Here is a 16,745-nt window from a genome sequence, read left to right as displayed (position 1 = left end):
GAATGCTGCAGTCAACAACATATTTTGCTACACAAATTTGGTATCTTAAAGCATATGAACAAGACAGCCAAATTAAGCTTGCATAGGAAACCTCAGTCCTGGCATGCCCTAACTTCCAAGAGCTTGACTCTACAATACATCATGTTGGTCCATACTAACCACTATGCAGGTTATCAATAAGATTAAAAGCTTGAGAGCCACAATACAGATCTCTACCACTTCAACTAATGGAGCAACTGGCAGAAGTTATAAATTAAAATTGTAATCTCAAGGAGTGTATTTTGTCCTCATCTGCATCAGTTTAGGAAACACTGGGGAGATACTTCACCATGCAATCCTACAGGTAAGGAATCGGACTATATTGTTTCTCCCATCTTTTAAACATTGCTTGGAATATTTCAGCCATATTTACATCATTACTAAGCTTCTTAATACCCATAACAAATTCAAATATAATTTTATTAATCTCTGTTTCATCTTTTATTAACAAGGTTTTATTTGATTAGTGAAAGGTCCAAGCACTGGCCAAATTGCATTACTGTAAGAAATACCGAAGACAATATATTATTTAATAATGTATACTCTAAAGCCTTAATAATGATGTAAAACATGCAGTGGAGCTCAGCTTTTACTAACTACTTTTATTATCAGTACCTTGAGGCTGCTCCTTCTAAGTGAGCACAGTGTCATCATCAACATCCTCATCATGTACATTCAACCCATTTAATTCTGGCTTGGTTTGCTCTTTAGTATTGAACTGGCCTCTTGAATCTATGCCAATCCTACCTAAATGAGCTAAGCTCTTAAATTTTTTTTAATGATTATTTAATTCCTTAATGTTCCATGAAATTATATTAATTACAAGAGTACAAATAGAGTCTCACGCAGTGTGTACAAGTAATGATGTGCCCTTTGTCAAGAAACGTTTTCCTGCAAAGCTTTTGAAAATCAGTTTTGAAAGATTCAGAAGCATTTCCACTAATTTAAAAAAAGGTCATGTTTTTGGCCTTTTTAAGTTAACATAAAATTGATAATTATGACCTGGTTCTTGATATATTGAAGGACAGAAAATAAGGAAATACGTTTTAACTACCCAAGCCTTAACTTTCATTCCATGTCAAATGCCTTGGCTGTAGTGGCCCCAAATACGCAATCCACCCACCCAAGATAGGAAAATAATCCCCTCTTCTCCTCTGACATTAAATGGCTTTATCCTGGGTTAAATGGCAGGAAGAGCACTTGTAGAATGAAACCAGTAAGCAACAAAAGTTCAACTAAGCACAAAAGGTGAGGGGAAATATCACTGTCTACTTTACTCCATGTTCTGGCAGATCAAAATTTACAAATTTATCCTGTATCACAGGAAATATTCTGCTTCCATGTAATCAGGTATTTTAGCTGGTATATGTATTTTCTTATTTTATTTCTTGTAATGAAAGGAAATATAAGGAATTTAAGGGAAAAAACACCTGAATACCTGTAAGCCTTTGTCCAAAAACATGCATTTTTATTTTAAACTTGGAGAGAAAAATATTTTAACTACATTTTCTAAAAATTCTTTTAGAAAAATTTCATAAAACACATAACCAAGCTGTTACGTAACTGAAGACAGTACAGGAGTAAGGAATATAACAAATGAGACAGGAAAACAAAGCAGTATCTCACTGTAGACTTGTTATTCATACTGATTTGCCCATATGCTAGTGTAAAAAAAAGGAAAATGTCTATTGCCAGTCGTTAAATAAAAACAAATGTATTACACCAGAGAGATTCAATATGACACTCAAATACTTCACTATTTAGGAGTTTATTAGTTTCCAATTGCATAACACATTACCATACAAATGAAGCCAAAGCTGAGGAAAACAGGTAACGAACTAGCAGTAAAAATGGGGGAGGAAACAATTATAGACATGACTGGACATCTCCTGAGGAAAGGAAACTGTAAAAATTCTGTAATCCAGGGTTAACCAGTAGGTGTGACAAAATGCATGAGCTGAGAACATGCCTTTATATAACAAGCCAATTACTGCTCCAAGTATCCTTCTAGGACTAGGTCTTATTCAGGTCTGTATGCTCACACTTTCTCAGCGATATTCACAAGAGATTAATTTTAAATTAGAAAAGTTAAAAAGTGTAGCCATCCACTAAGAGGTACAAAGTGAAATCAAAACTGTAATTTAATGTTTTTCCTAAAAAATTTTCTTTTCTCTTTTACTAGAACATTACAGCCTCTTTCCCAAACTACTCCTATTCACTCATAATGGCATGAAATTATACTTAACACACTGGGAATGGTCCACATGTAGACCCACAGCTTGTAAACAGTGTGTTGTACACCACAAGGTGAGAAATAAAATTTCAAAAAAGCTTCTCAGTAAAATCCCACAAATGCCATACCTACAGGATTTGGGGGGAGGGGGGAGCAGAGGAGGAAGGGTTAATGTGGCCATGTACAGACATTCAGTTTCTCCTGGGACAGTGGGACAGTCACTACGCTCCCAGGAAAAAACTGTAATTGTACAGATATTCAGGATTTTTTTCCCCCAGAGCAATAATGGCCACTACAGGAGAAACCAAGGTACAACCGAGATTAAATTACTCCAAGCAGAGTTTTGAAAGAGAAAATCTGTAAACGTTCTCTTCTGAGAGAAGCTAAAATACAGTCCTCCAGCATCCCAGGTAACTTTGTTCCTAGCTTGCTCCCTCCACCCTCTCCTAGGAGACACTGCATAGCTCAAGCTGGACTGTGCTGCTCCAGCCAAACAGAAAACAGAACACACCTCCTTAAAATCTGGGTTACTTTCAATTTGTGCTGCAGGGAGACACAGACTGCCCTGTGCATTGTACTACAGGAAGACACAGCAGTCTGTGCGTCTGAGTCAGCCAATCATGGGTGACCTATGCACTGCTGCCATCCGTCTCTGGGGCAGACTAAGGGAGCCTGAAGACCACACAGATGTGTGCACAGGGGCTCCATCACTGGACAGTGTCAACACTGCAAGCTCTCAGGGGCTCAGTATTTGCATGTCTGTTCAGGCACAGCTGGGTAAGTTTTACCAAGAAAAACAACCTGGGAGAATTATCCCAGATCATGTCAATGTGTGCATAAAGCCAGAGATCAGAAGAAACCATTGGTGACCAAGTTTAGCTGATATTCTCTCACAATTATCAGCTTAATAAGTCTACCAAGAAAATAAAGCTGGAGATAGGAAGTTAAATATAGACTACCTCAAACTGACTACTCCTTCTTTAAGATTGAAGATCTTAATTTAGTTTAGGTCCTACTTAGTATATAGGAAGTATTTAAAAAATAAATTCATTGTCACCTCTTCTCAAGAGAACATGTGGGTACAGATTCACTCAAAAGGAGCTTGAGGTCACAGTACAAGTGCAGAAAAGAACTCTTTAGCTTATGTGAGAATTATGGTGAGCAACAACACAGTCAAAATGCTGTTCTCTTTTGCCTACTTACACAGTTTAACTTACCGTAATCCATTCCTTTGATCAAAAGCAGGAATCATAGAACTGGGATGCTCTGACATCAGAGCAACAAGCAACTGCAGGACATCCATTAAATTGTCATCCTGTTAAAATAAACAAACAACCCAAAAACAAAATGTTAATATAAAAAGTAACAATATAAAAATGTTAGATTAGAATATTACTCAAAAATTTCAGTCCTTGTAAATAGTTCAGTGATAATCCAGTCCTAGGCCAAAGAAGTTCTTCAGGCAGCTGGTTGTAACCTATCAAGCTGGGCCAGTGAGTCAGATTAGGACCCAAAGAACTTGGACGGAATCAAAGAAGCTATGAACATGAGAAACAAAGGTGGGACACCAAGAGGGAGTACTAAGCAGCAAGAATGCTACCAGTTAGTTACTTCAAACTTCTGTGCTCTACACAACTGGTTTAATTCTACAAACACATTATTTTGGGCAGTGGGAAATCAGAGAATGGAGTAAGTGGCAATTCCTCCCATACACATGCTCACGTATAAACACATTTCTCTTTTATGGAGTACATTTTTCCAGGGATGCAGTCTAAGGATCCAGAAGCAATAGTTAAGGAGGGTAACTGAGACTAACTGTTCACCTAGCAAAGGTTTTTAGCAGCATTAGTTTGAATTATATCTATTTAACATCAATTTATGAAATTGCTTTAAGTAAACTGTTTACTATTCAGAAGTGACTTATAAAGACTTAAACGCAACTTTCATACCCTTTTCTCACTGTTTATGGCATATAAAGTGATCTTAAAGTTTGTGGTTGATTTTACTTATTAGGCCCCCTCTACACATGCAAGTAAAGGTGAAATGGGACCCAATGCGTGCTTCGTACAATTGTGCCTCCTGCCATGCCCCACATGAATGGCAAGGGTGCCTTGGTAAACAGTTGTTCGCAGAGGCCTTGATGTATTCCCCTGATGTAGCAGTAAGCTGCTACCAAGTCCCCTTCCAGCCTTTTCTTTTTTAGGCTGAAAAGTCCCAAGTCCCTCAGCCTTTCCTCGTATGGCTTGCTTTGCAAGTCTCTGATCACATGGGTGGCTCTTCTCTGGACTTTCTCAAGCTTTTCCACATCCTTGTTGAAGTGCAGTGCCCAGAACTGGATGCAGTACTCCAGCTGCGGTCTCACCACTGCTAAATAAAGCTGAAGAATCTCTTCCTTGGTTTTGCCTGAGATGCACTGGTTGATGCATACCCAGAGTACTTTTTTCCCTGCTGGCTCTTATTCATACTATGGTCTATTATTAGCCCTAGATCCCCTTTCAGTCATGGTGTTAGTCAGTTCAAAGTGATTCTTCCACTTTACTCAGCATTGGTGACACCTCTGTTGGAGTACTGTGTCCAGTTCTGGGTGCCACACTTCAACAAGGATGTGGGAAAGCTTGAGATTCCAGAGACGAACCACCCATATGATCAGAGACTTGCAAGTCAAGCCATATGAGGAAAGTCTGAGGGACTTGGGACTCTTCAGCCTAAAAAAGAAAAGACTGGAAGGGGACTTGGTAGCAACTTACTGCTACATCAGGGGAATATATCAAGGGCTCAACGAGCAACTGTTCCCTAAAGCACCCTTGGGAAAAACCGGAAGCAATGGCTACAAACCCCTGGAAGACCATTTCAGGCTTAATATTAGGAAAAACTTCTTCACAGTCAGAGTATCCAGACTTTGGAATAAACTACCTCCAGAGGTGGTGCAATCACCTACCCTGGGTATCTTCAAGAGGAGACTGGATGGTCACCTCGCTGGGTCACCTGACCCCAGTTGTCTTTCCTGCCTAGTGCAGGGGGGCTGGACCCGATCATCTTGTGAGGTCCCTTCCAGCCCTTACAATCTATGAATCTAAGAGATGCGTTAATGGAATCATGCATTAGATCCAATTGCACCTTACTGCCTGTGCAGGGGGAGCCCAATCCTGGGCCCCCCCTGCCCCAGGAAAAAAAGGCATGCTGGCTTGGCTGGGAGCCCCATGCACCCACTTGAGGGGCTCCCAGAGACAGGGGGGGCCCCCATGTACCTCCAGGGCAAGGAGATTGCAATCTCCCCACGCTGCAGATGCATGAAACCCCTGGGGCAAAAGGATCGCCACTGTGGCTATTCTGTCTGCCCCAGCAGTGCAAGAAACCCCTGGGGCTGGAGGATTACCCTTGTGTCATTCCTCTGGCCCCGGGGGTTTCCCGCATCCCCAGGGAGGGGAAAAAAAATCACCCCTGAAACAATTCTCCAGCCCCAGGGGAAATCATCCTGCAGCAACACTCTGGCCCCACGGAGGTTCCTGTTCCCTGGAGACCTAGGGATCAAGGCAGCCATGATCTCCAGGACCCAAAGGTTTCACACACCCCTGAACCCTGGGGGATTGAGGCTGCCTTGATCCCCAGGGCCCAAGGGTTTCACACTGGACATGGTGCATTGCTGTGGGTCAGAACCCTGTCAGCTGATACTGCTACACATGCAAATTAAAGCTCAATAGCAACCAACTATAAAGTTAGTACACATTTTAGAGGTCTAGCTTTATAGCTGGTTGGAGCACCTTGTTGTGTGATAGCTTCTATCTACATATAGCTGGTCTCTAGGTAAGTGCTTAACCAATTAATTTCACAATACCTGTAACATGTAGAGGGGGCCTTAGAAACACAGACATAATACAACCTTAAAGCATTCAGTCACCTGAAGGTGCTGTTATATTGAATCACAGATTCAATGACTACCCCAGTGAAGAAGGCAGGGCTATTTTCATTTAGAGTATTTTGAAAACTATCGCCTTTGTTTCTAAAAACACCTATGTACTGTAATCACCAAAATTCAGTGCTTTTGCCTGCTTCAGTTGAGAGAGTAGTCCGCTGTGTTAGTCTGAAGTAAGTCAGAAGGCAGGGTACATATTCACCTTTATAGATTAACTAAGCTATACAGAGAGAGAGTACAAGCTTTCATGTTTCAGCTTTGAACATAGAAACCATTTGGTCTGATCAAATAAAAAAAAAAGAGACAGGTTACTACCTTCTCTTTTCAAAGAAGGCTATGTAAGGCTTTTGTAGATCTGGGTTAATCTCAATTTGTTGCCAAGATTGTCACTTCCTATATCCCTGAGAAGGGAAAAGGATTGGAAGACATGTTTGTTGTGCAGCCAAGCACATGACCTAGAACCAATCCAGACTAAGGAATAAATATAGGTGTAATATTCAAAAGAAAAAGAAATCTGTAATGCTTGAAGTAGATTCAATTAATTCCTTATTTTCCTCATTTCAAGCACCCTTGAAAAGAGATTAGATCACTTAGATTTATGTCCCCATTTCCCTGGTCTTTGATGTTACATCTGGCATAAACTGCCTTTTCCTGGTACTAAAATATGAAGATGCAGATGTATCAATGGTAACCAACATTTTCTCCCAATTAAGTTTACAAGCTCCCCTTACACTTCATTAACATCTTTATTTTTAATTCACATTTTCAATGTATTGCTTTATTTAAGAAGCAAAATAAAAGGGAGGTAAGAATTAAAATTGAAAATATTATTTAGACAGAATAAAACATGCTTTTTTAAAAGTCAGTCTCACCATCTGTTTTTCTGCTTGGTAAATCAGTTCACAGAAACTATTTTGACTCAACTAGCTTAATGAACTTCAATCTACTATTGAACATAATGCTTAAATCACAGCAAGATATTGGTAATTCAACATACTATATTGCAGCTTTGAACAGTATTTGTTATTTCTTCCTGTAGAGCCATCTTGTGGCAAGAGAAGATATTTTTTATTAGAAAATAGTGAGGATATTTTGCTTCCCAATCATGAACAACACGAACAAAAAAGCAAGATAAGAATTACCTCGTGAATAGTGAGTAGATAATTGAGGATAGCCTGCAATTCATCTTCTTTCACTCCATGATCCTTAAAAATTAAAATTAAAATCCGTTTCTAGTATCTTTATATTAAAGTAAAACAATAAAGAAAGCAGTAAGCAAAACATAGTCATATACAAAGTAAGAGACATATAAGGCAGATTAATTTTTAAATGCATCTAAAGTGCTACCACAATTTCTAAGGTAACAGTTTCTGATCTAAAAACTCAAACAAATGCTTCAAAATTGCACAAACAAAATGGAGTGCAACATAAAAAAAATGAACAAAGAGGTGAAATACTATTAAACTATCACTGGTACAGTGAAGAGCTGGGAATTTCCTATCTACACTCTCATAACAGAAGAGCAAGAGGAACACACTAGGAAATTAACAGACAGATTTAAAGGAAAAAACTTTTTCATACAATGCATAATTAACTTGCAGAACTCACTTCCCTAAGATGTTGAAAGAAAGCATTAGACACATAATAGGCAAAGCTAGTAGTGATCCCTATAATTAAATGCTGCCATTTTTGACTGCTTGTACCAGGGGTGCAAAAGATATGGCCCTATCATCCAGCTAGTGGTGCTGCCTGTGGGTCTCAGACTGACCCTAAGCATCCCATACCACATGTGTCAACCTCAATCGCATGGCCTGCATACAGTGTGCAGAGCTTGTCTAGTGCAGGCTGCATACAGCATGAAGGCTAGAGCTGGCACAAGTGCTACAGACTAGCTCCACATACCTCATGGGGTTGGGATTACTTGCTAGATACAGCCCCAGGGGCCAGTGTGGGGTGCATGCTGCATGTTGCACCTCCAGCGGAACTGCCCTCCAAACACTGCATTCAGGACAGGTCTACACTGGACCCATAGACAGGCCACGCATGTGGGAAGTAGCATACAAGTCCAGTTCAGAGTGGGTACTAGATGCAGTGTGTGTACTAGACTGGCTCTGCACGGCATGTGCAACACATGCCTCAGACTCTGTGCATGGGGCCGAGGCAGGCACATGCTGCAAGCAATGCATGGAGCTGGAGACAGCACACACACTGCAAGTGAAACAGGGAGCCAATCCAGGGTGCACGCTGCATGTGGTACCCACACCAGCCCAGCCCTGTGCCCTGGATCCAGCATGTTGGACAAGTCTGTGGGCCAGACTGGCCCCGAGTCTCTCATCTGGCCCATGGGGCTAGATGAGTTTGACACACTTGGTTTATATACTTTTGCCAAGCTAAGTATTCAAGATTAAATATTAATGAAATAGAGTACTATCTTTAAACTGATTTCCACAGAAAAATACTAAGTTTCAAAGGACTGAGATTAGGGAAAAGCAAATTCTTTTGTCCATGCCAAAAAAGAAAATGTGTCACATTTGTTTTTATGGAAAAGCTTTTGCATATCTATGCTGTGGAGCAGAGTCTAAAAATTAACAGAGGAACTGTCTCTGAAAATTCAATCAAATTGACACAAAAGAAAAAAGTTTGCACATGCTCAGGAAAGGCAATGTTAGACTGACATCTAAATTCCCAAATATTTCATCCGAAGCAAACATGAAACAACTGAGGAATACAGTGACTGTGTAGGACTTTGCTATTCCCATATGTTGGGGCCGCCATGACACTGACAGAAGGGTGTCTTATTGCTTAATTCTTAATGCTTCTCCTTTGATGCTTACATAGCTAAGTGGAAAAAAAGGAAATAGCCCTCAAATGCCCAGTGTGAAGAGTCTGCAAAGTCAGAAGAGGGCAGACAGATGCACACAAGCTTAGGAGGGCATGATGGTGACAGGAGATGGGGCAGAGGGTTCTAAACCACTACACTATTTTCTGTCCCTAAACCTAAAACTAAACCCAAGATTCCTACATCTTAACATTCCTCTGTTGTCTAGCAAACAGTAGTGAAACCCACTAGCAAGGTGTTTCATCCTCCCCTAGAGGCTGGGTCTGTAAACAACCACCACCTAGTTCTGCTACTACTGTTCGCTGCAATCCTGCTTCTGGTCTGCCTCATGTCTTGGAGAGAAGGGGTGTCACAACTAGGCCAGATCCCCACCAGTGGCAGCAGAACAAATGGTGGCAGTGGCTAGGATATTAATACAGCTGTTGCTTGCTCCCCTGCATAGCAGAAATGCATCCCCAACAGAGTTCTGTGCCCTGAATTTTGCGCCCTAACCTGAAATCCCAAGCCTTCCAAGAGTCCCATTAGCTAAATAAAACAGTTCTCCACAGACCAGACTTTTGACCCCCTCCCCACTACGATCTACAGAATATTTAACCTGACCAAGAATGGCAATTTTTGTCCCCCTTGATTGAGGGCATTTCTAAAATTGCATAACAGCTCTTTTGGCAAGAACAACCAGATGATCTATTAATGCTATGACACTGGGCTCGATGCAAGAAGTCACCTTCAGTATTGTTCCATTAACTTATAGTCTTATGAAATCATAATTAAAAAACATCCTTAGAGAATACTGTTGTGTTACACATCAGGAATACATGGCAGATGCAATCAGTTTTATACAATTCTAAGGAGAGGGAACACTGACAATACAACCTCCGCTTATGTTCACCTTACCTTCATCACCAGCTGTTTAATAAACATGAGTAAGAATGCTCGCAGAGAAAATATCTCTTTCTGATTAGGTCGGGGTCCATCTTTAAAAAGAAAAGCAAATATTTTATGCTACACATGAAGAAAGCTATACTGACATTACAGTACATGGATATATTGTTTTACTTAAAAGTTTTGGAAAAGTATAAAGCATTTATACTTATAAAACTACTTCACAGTTAGGGCGGCTAGGAGCTGGAACCAACTTCCAAGGAAGGTGGTGCTGGCCCCTACCCTGGGGATCTTTAAGAAGAGGCTGGATACCTACCTGGCTGGACTCATTTGAGTCCCGTTTTTTTGTTTAGGGTTCTTTTGTTGTTCTCCCGCCCTGGCGGGGGGTCGGGCTAGAAGATCTATTAGGTCCCTTCCGACCCTAAAACTATGAAACTATGAAACTATTTGTTATTTTATATGCAGGAGGACAATCAAATGCAGTGATTTGCTTTTGTTCCCTCATAAAACATGCTTTAGTGAAATGCACTGAATAGTAAGAATATGGACAGACCAACCCTCCTTGTGCTTTTAAAGCACTCCAAAAAGTGCGGGTACAGACATACACAGTGCATGAAACACTCCAAAGCAGGTCATTTTGCCACAAAAATAACCCCAGAGAAAGACAGAACAACTTTAAAACATTTCACTATGAAGCACTACACCTTGACTACTTGCTCTGGGTTTTTTGCTTGCTTTGTCTGCCACAATCACACTGGGACTTGGTCTGGGGAAGAAGCAGGCAACTCCTGCGGGGGCTGAGGGGTGGGAATTTATGACTTCTGGGAAGTGATGGGCTGGTGAAGAGGTGGTGGCTATGTTCTCAGCATAACCAGTTGGCTTTGGCTGTCAGTTAAGTCCATATATACCACTCTGGATTGGGCACCAGAACTTTCCAGAGATCCTTGTGGTCTCCTCTCCTACCCTCAAAACTGGCTTAATTACTACCCCTTTCACTACTGCTAGTTATTGTTATGACTTGGGACAAAAGCCCAATGCAAGGATGCTAAGGAAGATCATAGACTCCTTCTCCCAAACTTACTAGATGCATCTCCCTATTGTTGGGGAGCTCCTTCTACTTTTCCTCTAACTTCCCCAAAACTCCCACCCCCAAGCTGGCTCTCTGCTACTCTACCTGCTATTGTTTCCAGTGAATGCCACCCATGAGTGCTACACAGCAAACAGTTTTCCCTGGGAGGGTGCAGTCAGAGTCACCCATGTCTCCATAGAGGGGTAGTGCGTAGGTAGGAAGAAAACACTGCTGCTGTCACTGTGCTGGAGGGCTGAACCTTACAGGTGGCTGCCTGTGTTGCCCATGTCTCCTGGCAGCTAAGGCCTAGGTGCTGTGGGAGCCAGAGGACTGGCTTGTTGCAGGTAGCTAGCTGTAGGAAAATGCTTGTGGGTATTCCGTGAGGATGAGGGAGACACGATGTTGACACACTGGTCTGGTGTGAAGTTGTGGGGAGGGAGGGTCAATCAGGATGGGAAGAGTAGGAAGTGGAAAGTGAAGCACTGTGGGATGCCAGAGAATCTTCCATTGCACTGAGCTAGAGAGTGTCATACTAACCACCACCAGCTGGTTGCCCAACCGTTATTTGAGGCGCTCCCAATTATTCCTCCGAGAGGCACTGGTAAGCAACAAAAAGCAAGCCAATCTACTAATACCACAGATAACTTATCACCTGCTATTGTTTGCAACACTCCCATAGGAGCTGGCAGGGACTCTGGATCATTTTGAAGTGGTAGATTTGAAGCACTTCAAAAGAATGTCTGTCCATAACCTAACTGTCCTAGTAGAATTCCTATCAAATTAAGTCTTATAAATCCATACGTTAAAATTGGTCTTAACTTCTCAAGTTAAACTATTTTTTTTTGCCATTCTTTTGCAAGTCAACCACTGCAATATCAAAGAGGATGTAAAAGTTGGTCAAAAAACTACTTCGCTAATGAAGGGTAAAGTAAATGTAGACATACCTAATCCTTTTGGAGTGATTCCACTACGATCTTGAGGATTCACTACCCAGTAGTAATACTTTAAAGTGTGCATTACCAGAAGAACTGTCCCAACTCGCCGAATTGCATTATATATGTTAACAGTGCCAATGAACTCAGTAGACAGGTACGTGTACAAGATCAACTGAACCTACATCACCCAGTAAGGAAGTAAAAATGTCAATTAAACATTCACAGGAACAGGGAGATGAGTTAAAATACTAGTCATAGGCACGTGAACAGTATTTTAACTATTATGACTAAAAACTAGGAAAACTTAACAACTGTTGAAACGCAGGGTACCTATACATGAGTAACAAAGCTACTCTGACATGCTATAGTTACAGCCCAGTGCAGTAGGCTTGATTAATCAAGTCTGCTGAAACATGGTAATTACCACAGTCCAGCAGACTCCAGTGTCTCTGTGCTTAAAAATCATGGGGGGGGAGGGGAGGAGAGGAGGAGGGCTTTAACTAAAGCTCGAATTAACTTTAGTTAAAGTGACTCTGCTACCATTTTTAAGCATGGGGACCCTGATACACGAGACACTCCAGGAACTTTAATTGGAGCTCCCCACAACCTCTTCCCCACTCCTGGAGCACATGTATAAATATCCTAGGAGTTTGGATTGATTTGGCCACAAGCCTCATCGTACTTGGATTTTTTGTTAAAGTCTCAGCTTGTGGAGTCACACAGGTGTCAGGGTATTGCACTTAACATGATGCCAAATTTAATGTCATTATTTGTCAACCCTAGTCTCAGCTCTGGGGAATGTAACTCATGTGTAGTTTTTAAAAGGTTTGGGGCTGACAATAAAAGCACTTTCATCCAGCTGCAAGAACAGCAATTTTATACCACTACCCTAATCTAGGGCAAAACAACAGGACACTTAAGATTTCTGGTACAATAGCTGTGAGAAAGAGAAGGGAAAAAACATATCCATGTTTGTAAAAGTATCAATAACGTATACTACTGCTGACATTAATGCACATCTTAATGATTAAAGGGATTGACAAATTTAAGCAACCTATCAAAAACTGTTTTTTACTAGGCTGTACTTGGCTTGTTCTGGTCAGACCTGAAAAAAAATGTCTTCCATTTGAAAGCTTGTTTACCTATGCCCACTATTCAGTTGGTCCAATAAAAGATATCACCCTAAAAAATCCTTTCCTCTCAACCATATTAATTGAATGTGTTCAATTAAGAAGCCTGAAAATTAATTTTGCTAATGCCAAACCAGGTACATTGCTGTATAACAACTTTCTAGGAACCCTGGTCTCTTTGCATCATTTTTGGAGTATTTGCTATTTATTTTAGTGTTTTTGTGTTAATAAAATAAGTCTTTTTGCTCACGTTCTAGTATTCACTGTACTCGTACTGACTAGAAATTAGTAGAGAACTATAAGTAAATAATTTTAAGCCCCAAAATATTTTACACACTTAGTAAACCTTTAGTATCACTGTAATGATAGATACTTGGTTTACAAAATGACTAAATCTGGAATCAATTGATGAAGTTCCATTAAGCTCTATATATTCTTGCTGTAACAGAAGAGCAAATGGAACTGTCAGAGAACACCACTCTATTTTAAGTAGATTCTTAACTGGCGTGATGCAAATAATCTTGTGCTACAGATCAAAATGTTTAATACAACAATGCACTCTTTAAGCAGAGACTATTTTCATACAGTATTTAGAACAGAGACACTCTTGATCCCGATGGGGCTTTGGGTGCCACTAAAATAAAGAATTAGGAATAAAATGAATGAAGTGCATCTGATCCTGAAACAGCACTCAAATAACAAAAATAAAAACATTTTACCTTTGCTGGGGTATGAATCCATATTGCTGGATTAAGAAGAATGTGATCACAAAGCTGCTTGAGCAAGGGCACTCCATTGTGCAAGTTACTCAGGTATTTAGCAAAGGCAAGGCATAGTTCTAGCACAGCCCGGGTAACATGGACTTTGGAAGACTAAAAAAAAAGAAAAGAAAAGAAAAAGAAGGATTTACTTAGACTAGACTTTATCAAACTGTTTTAAAATTTTGTGATGAAAAAATATTAACATGCTAGGTTTTGCAGGTGACGGGGATAGGATAAGGAGAAAGGTCAGTAAGCCAATACTGGGTAAGCACTGATTTTGGTTTACCTTTTCCAGACTATATCCTATCACATGGAAGCCCTTACAGGAAAGCATCTGTTCTTGCATAGCGATGGAGTTCTTCAGTAACTCCATGATGAAAGCCAACAACGTGGAACTGAAAAATGTAGTGCATTAAAAAATAAAAATATTCACTTTCTTCTTAAAGAAATAGCATGTGGTTCACAGAGATTAAATAGAAAAAGCTCCTAGTAGAGCACTTTCCTTTTACAGTACATACATGCATTTAACATGATTTAAGTGGTTAGATTAATATTTGAACTAATCTAAAGATTATGAAAATATATTTAAGATTGTAAGAAGCCAATCCATTTCACAGCTTCAATCAGATTTTCTTCATCTTCAAATCCTGGATTTAGTGATACCTACCCAGTGGTAAAATGCTTTTAAAGCAAGTCATCTCAGGAAGTTTGCACTTTCATCTTGCTGTTTTATATTTCTCTTTTACTTTCATGTTGAAATGTTCTACTGTACAAAAGACCTGTATTCCATTCCAACTGCCACTGACTTGGTTTCAGTACAGATGTTGCTGGAATCAACCGCTCAGAGTGCCTAAGAGGCATTGCTTTTTTTTATCATTCCTAAACCAGCTGAGAAATTCCCATAAAGTTCAGCCACTGGATGCTTGGTTGTAAAAAAGCAATGAAATTAAGAAAACTCTCAATTTACAAGTTTAACAGTAACACTGAAGGAAGAGAAGGAATTTCTACATCTTTGTCTGTAGAAATTAATTAATGGGGATTCAAAAAATGTCTGTCTTTTCAATTTGTTGTTTCCTTTTGAAAGTCAGCTTGAACTCTACCTCAAAATAGCCTTTTTTGTTTATTTTGTTTTATTTCTTCCAACGTATACGGCATTAAATTTCTTTGTTTGAATACCTTGGTAAAAGTTTTGTTCAATTAGGGACATTCTGATCTGCTACTCTCCTCTACTCACTACTTTCACCAACTCATAGTCCATGAATAAACACACACATTTAAAAACAAAAAACTTACACTGTTTTTATTAACAAGCACATAACTGCCTAATTAAGAGCTATTATAAGGCCCAATTATAAGAAGTCAGGTTAAGGTTTTACAAATGACTTCATAAGCTTATCACTGCATTAATTTTAGCATTGTTTTACTTCTGTGCCTCTCTACCATTACAAAGCAGGGGACTCTCTTTAGTAAAAGGAAATTAACAAATATCAACAAGTTCATTAGTTTTAATGAAATACATGTTCTTAAACTGAAGCCTCTCTGGCCCACTGCTGGTTAATACCTGATGCTGTTGTGGTCTGCTTCCATGCACAACTGCAATTATAACGCAAAATAATCCTGACTTTAGTTCAAGGTCCTGTGTAGGCAAAAGACCTCTGGTGCTGAAAACACAGTGTGTCCAAACAATAGTACCATAATGGCATTAAGCTTCCCCTTTACATCCAACAGGCATAGGCATGTTCACTAGCATAAACTCTGGCTATTTTAACTATGTCTATTATTCGCTGTGTATTTCTATCTTACGTACATTAACTTCAATTTATAGTACACATACGCGTGAAAAATTTTCCTATTACCTGTAACTTTATCTTCAGGAAAAAAAATGTTCTAGGATAATTTAAATTAAGAAAAAGATCATTTCATTTCAACAAAAAGACTGGAAAACTAAAGTATCTAGACACACTCACCAAACGGTTGCATCAACTTCATCCGATGAGTATTGCCTATAGTCTAACTGTGCAAACAGAGGAAAAAGTACCTGCACTCCTCCAACTGAATGCATAGCACTTTGGATGGAGTGAGTTAAAACTGCTTTCACATCCTAACAAAGAAGAAAAACAAAAAAAATTAAAACCTTTTTCACAACTCATTTTAAAAATGATGGTTTGATAAAAAAAGTCAAGAGCATCTTTCTTAAGAAATTGGACTGATAACAAATTGCTATAAAAAGGCTGCCCTGGAAAGAGTCCCTACTGCAGGGGTGTCAAAGGCCTGTAGACCAGATCCAAAGCATGAGTTGCTGGACCTACCCCATGCTCTGGCCCCTGCCACACATGCAATGTACAGTGCAGGGGCTGAGCCCTGTGCTGCAGGCACTACAGGGGACCAGCATGGGGTGCATGCTCCATGCAGCACACTGCCAGACCCCAAACCAATGCACATACCAGCCCCAGTCACCTGTGCTGCCTGCAGTGCTGGGTCTAGCCTATGCACCACATGCAACTCTTCTCCTGTACCAGCTCTGTGGGGTGGCATGTACAGTGCACAGGCTGGACCTCATGCTGTGACCACTCCACAGGGGGTTAAGTCCCAGCCCAGGCCACTGACTCAGGGATGCTCATCCGACCCTCAGGGCTGGGAGACTGTGACACCCCTGCCCTACTATGATGCCTGAAAACAATCATGGCTCCTGCTAAAAGGACAGGTCCAGGAGGGGCCCAAAGTAAGATCTTTCTACTGCTGTAGTGAATTACAGTGTTAGAGACCCTGGCATAGGAGAAGGAAGAGTTAGAAGAGAATGTCCTCAGGGATAGGGATGTGGGCTGGCAGATTCTGAGTGGGGTGGAATGGAGAATGAGGAAAAAGCCTGTGCGCAAAGGTTTAAATAACATCTTTGGTGCGAGTTTGTTTTTTTAAGCACATAATCTTACTGAAAAAGGATCAC

General features: G+C 40.3%; 1 protein-coding gene across 1 annotated transcript in view; it reads right to left on the bottom strand.

The window, feature by feature from the left end:
- LRBA (LPS responsive beige-like anchor protein) overlaps window positions 1-16,745 on the bottom strand; it is a 621,066-nt gene that overhangs the window by 508,822 nt on the left and 95,499 nt on the right. The window contains 7 exon segments of the mRNA XM_025198536.1: window positions 3,490-3,587; window positions 7,328-7,390; window positions 9,919-9,998; window positions 11,920-12,088; window positions 13,760-13,912; window positions 14,088-14,196; window positions 15,769-15,902. Coding sequence (XP_025054321.1) covers window positions 3,490-3,587; window positions 7,328-7,390; window positions 9,919-9,998; window positions 11,920-12,088; window positions 13,760-13,912; window positions 14,088-14,196; window positions 15,769-15,902 — 806 coding nt within the window.

The sequence above is a fragment of the Alligator sinensis genome, unplaced genomic scaffold (assembly GCF_000455745.1).
Source record: "Alligator sinensis unplaced genomic scaffold, ASM45574v1 scaffold169_1, whole genome shotgun sequence".
NCBI classification, from domain to species: Eukaryota; Metazoa; Chordata; order Crocodylia; family Alligatoridae; genus Alligator; species Alligator sinensis.
Note: the sequence above shows the minus strand (reverse complement) of the source record. Positions and strands in the feature narration are given on the sequence as shown.